This window comes from Oncorhynchus kisutch, linkage group LG15 (genome assembly GCF_002021735.2).
Source record: "Oncorhynchus kisutch isolate 150728-3 linkage group LG15, Okis_V2, whole genome shotgun sequence".
In the NCBI taxonomy this organism is placed as follows: domain Eukaryota; kingdom Metazoa; phylum Chordata; class Actinopteri; order Salmoniformes; family Salmonidae; genus Oncorhynchus; species Oncorhynchus kisutch.
The window spans coordinates 14,040,500-14,052,864 of record NC_034188.2 but is presented as its reverse complement, the minus strand read 5'-3'; the positions used below and the strand labels follow the sequence as shown (position 1 = coordinate 14,052,864).

Below are 12,365 nucleotides of genomic sequence, written 5' to 3'. Positions count from 1 at the left end.
CCGGTTGTGATACAGCCTAGAATCGAACCAGGGTCTGTAGTGACACCTCTAGCAAGTGAAGTAGATATGTAATATTACAACCTTCCTTTGTCCCCTGTCCCCCTCCGTAGCTCATCACAGCCCACGCCATCCGGGTGCAGACTCCCCCAAGACACATCCCTGGGGTTGTAGAGGTCACTCTGTCATACAAGTCTAAACAGTTCTGCAAGGGCACACCTGGACGCTTCATATACACAGGTAAATACACCTTAATTTAACACACCTGGACGCTTCATATACACAGGTAAATACACCTTAATTTAACACACCTGGACGCTTCATATACACAGGTAAATACACCTTAATTTAACACACCTGACGCTTCATATACACAGGTAAATACATCATAATATAACACACCTGATGCTACATATTCCCAGGTAAATACACCTTAATTTAACACACCTGATGCTACATATTCCCAGGTAAATACACCTTAATTTAACACACCTGACGCTACATATTCCTAGGTAAATACACCTTAATTTAACACACCTGATGCTGCATATTCCCAGGTAAATACACCTTAATTTAACACACCTGACGCTACATATTCCTAGGTAAATACACCTTAATTTAACACACCTGATGCTGCATATTCCCAGGTAAATACACCTTAATTTAACACACCTGATGCTACATATTCCCAGGTAAATACACCTTAATTTAACACACCTGACGCTACATATTCCTAGGTAAATACACCTTAATTTAACACACCTGATGCTGCATATTCCCAGGTAAATACACCTTAATTTAACACACCTGATGCTACATATTCCCAGGTAAATACACCTTAATTTAACACACCTGATGCTACATATTCCCAGGTAAATACACCTTAATTTAACACACCTGGACGCTTCATATACACAGGTAAATACATCATAATATAACACACCTGACGCTACATATTCCCAGGTAAATACACCTTAATTTAACACACCTGACGCTACATATTCCCAGGTAAATACACCTTAATTTAACACACCTGGACGCTTCATATACACAGGTAAATACACCTTAATTTAACACACCTTACGCTACATATTCCCAGGTAAATACAGCTTAATATAACACACCTGACGCTACATATTCCCAGGTAAATACACCTTAATTTAACACACCTGATGCTACATATTCCCAGGTAAATACACCTTAATTTAACACACCTGGACGCTTCATATACACAGGTAAATACATAATAATATAACACACCTGACGCTACATATTCCCAGGTAAATACACCTTAATTTAACACACCTGGACGCTTCATATACACAGGTAAATACACCTTAATTTAAGACACCTGGACGCTTCATATACACAGGTAAATACACCTTAATTTAACACACCTGACGCTACATATTCCCAGGTAAATACAGCTTAATTTAACACACCTGACGCTACATATTCCCAGGTAAAATGCTACAGATTCCCAGGTAAATACATCTTAATTTAACACACCTGACGCTACATATTCCCAGGTAAATACACCTTAATTTAACACACCTGATGCTACATATTCCCAGGTAAATACAGCTTAATTTAACACACCTGACGCTACATATTCCCAGGTAAATACACCTTAATTTAACACACCTGATGCTAAATATTCCCAGGTAAATACATCTTAATTTAACACACCTGGACGCTTCATATACACAGGTAAATACATCTTAATTTAACACACCTGATGCTACATATTCCCAGGTAAATACACCTTAATTTAACACACCTGACGCTACATATTCCCAGGTAAATACACCTTAATTTAACACACCTGATGCTACATATTCCCAGGTAAATACACCTTAATTTAACACACCTGGACGCTTCATATACACAGGTAAATACACCTTAATTTAACACACCTGGACGCTTCATATACACAGGTAAATACACCTTAATTTAACACACCTGGACGCTTCATATACACAGGTAAATACATCTTAATATAACACACCTGACGCTACATATTCCCAGGTAAATACACCTTAATTTAACACACCTGATGCTACATATTCCCAGGTAAATACACCTTAATTTAACACACCTGATGCTACATATTCCCAGGTAAATACATCTTAATTTAACACACCTGACGCTACATATTCCCAGGTAAATACACCTTAATTTAACACACCTGATGCTACATATTCCCAGGTAAATACATCTTAATTTAACACACCTGATGCTACATATTCCCAGGTAAATACACCTTAATTTAACACACCTGACGCTACATATTCCCAGGTAAATACATGTTAATTTAACACATCTGACGCTACATATTCCCAGGTAAATACACCTTAATTTATTAACATATACACTGGGGATGAGAGGAGAGAGTGGAGAGAGGGGAGTGAGGAGAAATGAAAGGAGAGGGGGAGAGAGGAGAGGGATAGGAGAGGAGTGGCGAGAGAGGGGAGTGAGGAGCAATGAAAGGAGAGGGGGAGAAAGGAGAGGGGAGAGAGGGGAGTGAGGAGCAATTAAAGTAGAGGGGGAGAGAGGAGAGGGATAGGAGGGGAGTGGGGAGAGAGGGGAGTGAGGAGCAATGAAAGGAGAGGGGGAGAGAGGAGAGGGATAGGAGAGGAGTGGGGAGAGAGTGGAGTGAGGAGCAATGAAAGGAGAGGATAGGAGAGGAGAGGAGTGGAGATGGGAGAAGGGACTATGGGATTACCATGGTCTGCCATCTTGGCCTCCTGGCTGGTGATTGGCTCCAGTCTGGGTTTAGTGCCAGTGGGTAATCATATAGTACTGGCATGGTGTGGCTTGGCAGCTGGCAAGGGCATGGCACATTGACATGCACACACACACATTCACATTCACACACACACATTCACATTCACACACACACGGGGGACAGCTGGTATCACTAATCAACTTGTGTTGGGGAGAGGAACCACATGCTGCCTGCTCACAGACCTAATTAATTCATCACACACAATACTGCTGCTACTACTGGAATAAACACACACACACGCAAACACACACACACATACACACACAGAAACACATACTGTACAGTCGTGGCCAAAAGTTTTGAGAATGACACAAATATTAATTTCCACAAAGTTTGCTGCTTCAGTGTCTTTAGATATTTGTGTCAGATGTTACTATGGAATACTGAAGTATAATAACAAGCATTTCATACGTGTTATAAGGCTTTTATTGACAATTACATGAAGTTGATGCAGAGTCAATATTTGCAGTGTTGACCCTTCTTTTTCAAGACCTCTGCAATCTGCCCTGGCATGCTGTCAATTAACTTCTGGGCCACATCCTGACTGATGGCAGCCCATTCTTGCATAATCAAATCTTGGATTTTGTCAGAATTTGTGTGTTTTTGTTTGTCCACCCGCCTCTTGAGGATTGACCACAAGTTGTCAATGGGATTCAGGTCTAGGGAGTTTCCTGGCCATGGAACCAAAATATCGATGTTTTGTTCCCCGGGCCACTTAGTTATCACTTTTGCCTTATGGCAAGGTGCTCCATCATGCTGGAAAATGCATTGTTCATCACCAAACTGTTCCTGGATGGTTGGGAGAAGTTGCTCTCGGAGGATGTGTTGGTACCATTCTTTATTCATGGCTGTGTTCTTTGGCAAAATTGTGAGTGAGCCCACTCTCTTGGCTGAGAAGCAACCCCACACATGAATGGTCTCAGGATGCTTTACTGTTGGCATGACACAGGACTGATGGTAGCGCTCACCTTGTCTTCTCTGGACAAGCTTTTTTTCCGGATGCCCCAAACAATCAGAAAGGGGATTCATCAGAGAAATTGACTTTACCCCAGTCCTCAGCAGTCCAATCCCTGTACCTTCTGCAGAATATCAGTTTGTCCCTGATGTTTTTCCTGGAGAGAAGTGGATTCTTTGCTGCCCTTCTTGACACCAGGCCATCCTCCAAAAGTCTCACTGTGCATGCAGATGCACTCACACCTGCCTGCTGCCATTCCTGAGCAAGCTCTGTACTGGTGGTGCCCCGATCCCGCAGCTGAATCAACTTTAGGAGACGGTCCTGGCGCATGCTGGACTTTCTTGGGCGCCCTGAAGCCTTCTTCACATCAATTGAACCGCTCTCCTTGAAGTCCTTGATGATCCGATAAATGGTTGATTTAGGTGCAATCTTACTGGCAGCAATATCCTTGCCTGCGAAGCCCTTTTTGTGCAAAGCAATGATGACGGCATGTGTTTCCTTTCAGGTAACCATGGTTGACAGAGGAAGAACAATGATTCCAAGCACCACCCTCCTTTTGAAGCTTCCAGACTTTTGTTTGAACTCAATCAGCATGACAGAGTGATCTCCAGCCTTGTCCTCGTCAACACTCATACCTGTGTTAACGAGATCATCACTGACATGATGTCAGCTGGTCCTTTTGTGTCAGGGCTGAAGTGCAGTATAATTTTTTGGGGGGGACTCAGTTAAATTTTATGGCAAAGAGGGACTTTGGAATTAATTGCAATTCATCTGATCACTCTTCATAACATTCTGGAGTATATGCAAATTGCCATCATACAATTTGAGGCAGCAGACTATGTGAAAATTTATATTTGTGTCATTGTCAAAACTTTTGTCCACGACCTAACACACACACAGAACAGGGAAGTGGGTTGAGAAAAGGAAACTGGGTGTATTTTCACATGTTAAGCTGTTTTTATTCTGGGCAGCCTGCTTTTCTCTCCTTCCCTCTCTCTCTCTCCTACACGTCCATTTACATGTATCACCATTCATCAAAGAAGCTACAAGCCCTTCCTCCAGGCAGAGATGTAATGCTGTAATCCTGTGAGGTCTGTTAGGGGCTGTAAAGAGCTGTGAAGTGCTGGCAGGCTTCTGGCTGTAGATTGGGTTGTATCCCAAATGGCACCCTGTATAGTGCAATCCTTTTTACATGAGCCCTATGGGTCCTGATTAAAAGTAATCCTCTATATAGGTAATAGGATGCCATTTGGGACACATGTTGGAGGTGCATGATGATGAACATCTCTCATTCAGAAGTCAATCCTTTCCTCTTCAGAATGCAGTCGCCACCTCGCTTAGCAACTGCGTATCACTGCTGATATTAAAAGACCCTGCTGCTGGAGCACATATAAATCGAACATAATGTTATTGGTCGCGTACACATATTTAGCAGATATTATCGCAGGTGCAGCGAAATGCTTATGTTTCTACGTCTAAGAGTGGTACTTAACAATACAAAACTGGACACACAAATCCCCAGATATGAAAGGAAATAAGTTATGAAATACCAGAACGAGCAATGTTCCGGAATATAAATATACTGCATAAACAGTACCAGTCAAAAGTTTGGACTCACCAACTCATTCAAGGTTTTTTCTTTATTTTGACTATTTTCTACATTAGAGAATAATAGTGAAGACATCAATACTATGAAATAACACATATGGAATCATGTAGTAACCAAAAAAGTGGTAAACTCCCTCATAGCCTGGTTCCTCTCTAGGTTTCTTCCTAGGTTTTGGCCTTTCTATTGAGTTTTTCCTAGCCACCGTGCTTCTACACCTGCATTGCTTGCTGTTTGGGGTTTTAGGCTGGGTTTCTGTACAGCACTTTGAGATATCAGCTGCTGTACGAAGGGCTATATAAATACATTTGATTTGATTTTGATTAAACAAATCAAAATATGTTTTATATTTGAGATTCTTCAAAGTAGCCACCCTTTGCCTTGATGACAGCTTTGCACACTCTTGTCATTCTCTCAATCAGCTTCATGAATGCTTTTCCAACAGTCTTGAAGGAATTCCCACATATGCTGAGCACTGCTTTTCCTTCACTCTGTGGTCCAACTCATCCTAAACCATATCAATTGGGTTGAGGTCGGGTGATTGTGGAAGCCAGGTCATCTGATGCAGCACTCCATCACTCTCCTTCTTGGTCAAATAGCCCTTACACCGCCTGGAGGTGTGTTTTGGGTCATTGTCCTGTTGAAAAACAAATGATAGTCCCACTAAGCGCAAACCAGATGGGATGGCGTATAGTTGCAGAATGACGTGGTAGCCATGATGGTTAAGTGTGCCTTTCACACCTCTTCCTCCATGCTTCACGGTGGGAACAACACATACAGAGATCATCTGTTCACTTACTCTGCATCTCAAGACACAGATGTTGGAACCAAAAATCTCACATTTTGACTCATCAGACCAAATGACAGATTTCCACTGGTCTAATGTCCATTGCTTGTGTTTCTTGGCCCATGCAAGTCTCTTCTTATTATCGGTGTCCTTTAGTAGTGGTTTCTTTGCAGCAATTCGACCATGAAGGCCTGATTCACGCAGTCTCCTCTGAACAGTTGATGTTACTTGAACTCTGTGAAGTATTTATTTGGACTGCAATCTGAGGTGCAATTAATTCTAATGAACCTCTCTCTGGGATATGTGGCACGCTAGCGTCCCACCTGACCAAAAGCCAGGGAAAATGCAGAGCTCCAAATTCAAATAAATTACTATAAAAATCTAACTTTCATGAAATCACACATGCAAGATAGACGAGCTTCTTTTGTTGGCACTCCAATATGTCCCATAAACATCACAAATGGTCCTTTTGTTCGATTAATTCCGTCGATATATATGCAAAATGTCAATTTATTTGGCGCGTTTGATCCAGAAAAACACCGGTTCCAACTTGCGCAACGTGACGAGAAAATATCTCAAAAGTTACCTGTAAACTTTTCCAAAACATTTCAAACTACTTTTGTAATACAACTTTGTATTTTTTTACGTAAATAATTGATAAAATTGAAGACGGGATGATCTGTGTTCAATACAGGAGGAAAACAAACTGTAGCTAGCTTTCTGGTCACTCGCCTCCATCTAACAGTACACTTCAAGTTACCCTCGTTCAAGATGGCCGTACTTCTTAATTACACAAAGGAAAAACCTCAACAAATTTCTAAAGACTGCTGACATCCAGTGGAAGCGATAGGAACTGGAAGAAGATCCCTTAGAAATCTGGATTCCCAATGAAATCTCATTGAAAAGAGAGTGACCTCAAAAGAAATCTGTATGGTTTGTCCTCAGGGTTTCGCCTGCTAAATAGGTTCTGTTATACTCACAGACATGATTCAAACCGTTTTAGAAACTTCAGAGTGTTTTCTATCCAAATATACTAATAATATGCATATTTTATGTTCTGGGGATGAGTAGGAGGAAGTTGAATTTGGGCATGCATTTCATCCAGACGTGAAAATACTGCCCCCTGTCACCAAGAAGTTAAGAATGAGAAAAATTCCACAAATGAACTTTTCACAAGGCACGCCTGTTAATGAAATGCATTCCAGTTGACTACCTCATGAAGCTGTTTGAGCAAATGCCACGAGCGTGCAAAGCATGGTAGAGTACCAGGTGGTAGCCAGCTTGACTAACTTCAGGGCAGGGTACTGGACGGAGGCCGGCTAGTGGTGACTATTTAACAGTCTGATGGCCTGGAGATATAAGCTGGTTTTAGTCTCTCGGTCCCAGCTTTGATGCACCAGTACTGTCTCTGTCTTTTAAATGGTAGCAGGGTGAACAGGCCATGGCTGGCTGAGAACATTGATGATCTTCTTGGCCTTCAGGTGACACACAGCGTGCTGTAGTTGTCCTGGAGGGCAAGCAGTGTGCCCTGGTGATGCGTTGGGCTGACCGCACCACCCTCTGGAGAGCCTTGCGGTTGTGGACGGTGCAATTGCCGTACCAGGAGGTGATACAGTCTGACAGGATGCTCTCATTGGTGCATTTGTAGAACTTTGTGAGGGACTGAAGGGCCATGCAGAATTTCTTCAGCCTCCTGAGGTTGAAGAGGCGCTGTTGTGCCTTCTTCACCACACTGTCTGTGTGGATAGACCATTTTAGGTTGTCAGTGATATGCATGCTGAAGAACTTGAAGCTTTCCACCTTCTCCACTGCGGACCGTCGATGTGGATAGGGGCGTGCTCCCTCTGCTGTCTCCTGAAGTCCACGATCAGCTCCTTTGTTTTGTTGATGTTGAGGGAGAGGTTATTTTCCTGGCAAAACCAGGGCCCTCATTTCCTCCCTCTAAGCTGTCTCGTCGTTGTTGGTAATTGGTGTTGTGTTGTCAGCAAATCTGATGATTGAGATTGGAGGCGTGCGTGGCCCCGCAGTCATGGGTGAAAAGGGAGTACAGGAGGGACCTAAGCACGCACCCTTGTGGGGCCCCCAGTGTTGAGGATTAACGTGGTGGAGGTGTTGTTGCCTACCTTTATGAACCTGGGGTTGACCCATCAGGAAGTCCAGGACCCAGTTGCATAAGGCAGGGTTCAGACCCAAGGCCGTGAGCTTAGTGCTTCATGATGACAGAAATTAGTGCTATGGGTATTAGTCATTTACTTCATTTACCTTCGTATTCTTGGGTACAGGAACAATGGTGGACATCTTGAAGCAAGTGGGGACAGCAGTCTGGGATAGGGAGAGATTTAATATGTCCATAAACTCTTCACATGCTCTGATGACGCGGCTTGGGTGCCGTCTGGGCTGACAGCCTAGCGAGGGTTAACAGGCTTAAATGTCTTACTCCGTCGGCCATAGAGAACGAGACTTTACAATCCTTGTGAGCAGCGATGGTGGCGTTGGTGGCTCTGTGTTTTCATCGAAGCGGGGAGAAGAAGGTGTTTATCTTGTCTGGGAGCAAGACGTGGGAGAGAGACATCAGTGTCTGCAATGTGGCTGGCTTTCCCTTTATAATCTATGTTGGGCTGGAGTCTCTGCCACATACAGTGCCTTATGAAAGTATTGACCCCCTTTGGCATTTTTCCTATTTTGTTGCTTGACAACCTGGAATTAAAATGTATTTTGGGGGGTTTTGTATTATTTGATTTATACAACATGCCTACCACTTGAAGATGCTAAATATATTTTAATGTGAAACAAACAAGGAATAAGACAACAAAAAAAGAACATTTGAGTGTGCATAACTATTCACACCCGCTAAAGTCGATACTTTGTAGAGCCACCCCTTGCAGCAATTACAGCTGCAAGCCTCTTGGGATATGTCTCTATAAGCTTGGTACATCTAGCCACTGGGATTTTTGCCCATTCTTCAAAGCAAAACTGTTCCAGCTCCTTCAAGTAAGATGGGTTCCGCTGGTGTACAGCAATCTTTAAGTCATAGCACAGATTCTCAATTGGATTGAGGTCTGGGCTTTGACTAGGCCATTCCAAGACATTTAAATGAGAGTTGCTTCAGCAGTACTGTATGCTTAGGGTCATTGTCCTGCTGGATGGTGAACCTCCGTCCCGGTCTCAAATCTCGGGAAGACTGAAACAGGTCACCCTCAAGAATTTCCCTATATTTAGCACCATCCATCATTCCTTCAATTCTGACCAGTTTTCCAGTCCCTGCCGATGAAAAACATCCCCACATCATGATGCTGCCACCACCATGCTTCACTGTGGGGATGATTTTCTCTGGGTGATGGGGGTTGTTGGGTTTGCGCCAGACATAGTGTTTTCCTTGATGGCCAAAAAGGTACATTTGAATCTCATCTGACCAGAGTACCTTCTTCCATATGTTTAGGGAGTCTCCCATAAGCCTTTGGGTGAACACCAAACGTATTTGCTTATTTCTTTCTTTTTTCTTATTTTTTTCTGGCCACTCTTCCATAAAGCCCAGCTCTGTGGAGTGTACGGCTTAAAGTGGTCCTATGGACAGATACTCAAATCTCCTCTGTGGATCTTTGCAGCTCCTTCAGGGTTATCATTGGTCTCTTTGTTGCCTCTGATTAATGCCCTCCTTGCCTGGTCCGTGAGTTTTGGTGGGCGGCCCTCTCTTGGCAGGTTTGTTGTGGTGCATTATTCTTTCTATGTTTTAATAATGGATTTAATGGTGCTCCGTGGGATGTTCAAAGTTTCTGATAATTCTTTAGAACCCAACCCTGATCTGTACTTCTCCAAAACTTTGTCCCTGACCTGTTTGGAGAACTCCTTGGTCTTCATGGTGCCGCTTGCTTGGTGGTGCTCATTGCTTAGTGGTGTTGCAGACTCTTGGGCCTTTCAGAACAAGTTTATATATACTGCGATCATGTGACAGATCATGTGACACATAGATTGCACGCAGGTGAACATTATTTGACTAATTATTTGACTTCTGAAGGTAATTAGTTGCACCAGATCTTATTTAGGGGCTTCATAGCAAAGGGGCTGAATCCATATGCAGGCACCACTTTTCGGTTTTATTTTTTGTAATTTTTTGAACAAGTAATTTCATTCAATTTCACTTCACCAATTTGGACTATTTTCTGTTTGTTCATTACATGAAATCCAAATAAAAATATATTTAAATTACAGGTTGTAATGCAACAAATAGGAAAAACGCCAAGGGGGATGAATACTTTTGCAAGTCACTGTACTGTGTCTTGTGTCTGAGCCGTTGAATTGCGACTCCACTTTGTCTCTGTCGTTTTGGCTGTTTGATATCTGTTTGTACATGTCCATGTTCCCAGTCACCTTGCCGTGGATAAATGTGCTGCTTTGCGCTTTCAGTTTTGCGTGATTGCTGGCATCTATCCGTGGTTTCTAGTTTGGATAAGTTGTAATCCTCACAGTGGGAACAACATCCTCTATGCACTTCCTGATGAACTCAGTCACCGAGTCAGTGTATACGTCAATACTATTCTCATTATGGGTAGTTGCTAAAAATTGGGTACGCACACACACGCACACATGCACGTGCACACGTACAAAGACCAATGCTCTCTCTCTGACAGACAGACAGACACATTAAGAGTAGTATTTCTGGGTCTAGTACTGATTAGGTATGAAGCATCAGTAATCAGTCAGGAAGCTGAGGATGCTGTTAGAACAGGACAGGGAAGGGAGAAGACTAAAATACAGCAACAGAATATTAACAACCTGAAAGACTCTAAATGTGTCCCAAATGGCTCCCTTTATAAAGCCCATAGGGCCCTGGTCAAAAGTAGTGCACTACATAGGGAATAGTGTGCCATTTAACTCCCATTCTCTCTATGTTGTATCTAACTACTATTCCACAGAGGGGTGGAAAGAGCCAGAAGTTGTTTGCCATTTTTATATTGAAAGGAACTGTGAAATGGAAGAACTTCAGTCTGTACCTGTATTACTGGCATTAGTATCAGTGTGTAGTATAGATGGACCGTAGAAGCACACACCCACAATCTCTGTCTGTCTGTCTGTCTGTCTGTCTCTCTCTCTCTCTGTCTCTCTCTCTCTCTCTGTCTCTCTCTCTCTCTCTCTGTCTCTGTCTCTCTCTCTCTCTCTCTCTCTCTCTCTCTCTCTCTCTCTATAACAGTTGAGTGCAGTAGCGAGGTGGTCTATTACTTTCTCTCCCTTCCCATTTGTGAATTCAGTCCTTTATTGAGCTGCCATGGAGTCTGCTGTTGATTAAAACTTCTGGATTCTCCCCCCCCCCCCCCCCCCTACAGTCAGACACAGTTCCTAAACAACCTCCATATTATGGGGCTATTCAAATGAGATTCAGGGTTTAAATGGAATGGAATGGTAGGAAGGAATTGGAATGTCCAGATGGTGGAATACCACATTATAATCTACCCTAAAGATCAGTATTGGATTTATGTTGATTATAGGATTTTCCATTTTGCACTTTTATGATGGGTTAGATTATAAAATATTGTTTGCTATAGGTCTAGTAATCTTACTGTAATCTTAATTCCTAGATTAGTTGAACTTTTGGTATTATCACAGTGAAATGTCATATTTATATACATTCATTGGTAAACATTCTCAAGCATCTGTTTAAAAGTAAAATAGATTTCCTTTCCTTTCTAAAAAATAAGTGATCCATTCTATGGGTCTGAATTTCCTGACGTTTCATCCTCTTGACATGTTCAAGTAATTTAGTCTGTCTGATCCTCCAAATAAACTCAATCACCGGAGAAATGGATCAAAACAAGATTGTATGGAATTGATTTAGGTTGGGGGGGAAGGGTCAGTGTGTGTGTGTGTGTGTGTGAGTGTGTGAGTTTGTGTGTGTGAAGAATGAAGCAGTAATACTATTGAACCTCCAGTGGCTGAATCGATCCTTAGCCAGCTATCATGAGATGCCACCTGAACACTGGAGAACAGAGGAGGGAGGGAGGGAGAATGGCTTATGAAGGTATTGAGAGAGAGAGAGAGAGAGAGAGAGAGAGAGAGAGAGAGAGAGAGAGAGAGAGAGAGAGAGAAAAGGGTTGAGAGAATCAGAACAGGTCCCTGTTCCTCCTTCATACTACAGGAAGATAGATCACTGGCTGTCCAAACCTTCATCCATCTGTCCTCTTACCCTCGCATACATACTCTCCCCCGCTCCTCCTCTTCCTCCTCCCTCCCTAACTCA

General features: G+C 42.7%; 1 protein-coding gene across 1 annotated transcript in view; it reads left to right on the top strand.

Annotated features, from left to right (window-relative positions):
* The window catches only part of LOC109905924 (transcription factor COE1-A), a 116,240-nt gene that overhangs the window by 70,678 nt on the left and 33,197 nt on the right, over positions 1-12,365 (top strand). Inside the window, exon 10 of the mRNA XM_031791349.1 lies at positions 111-237. Within this exon, the coding sequence (XP_031647209.1) occupies positions 111-237 (127 nt within the window). The remainder of the gene's footprint in view (positions 1-110; positions 238-12,365) is intronic.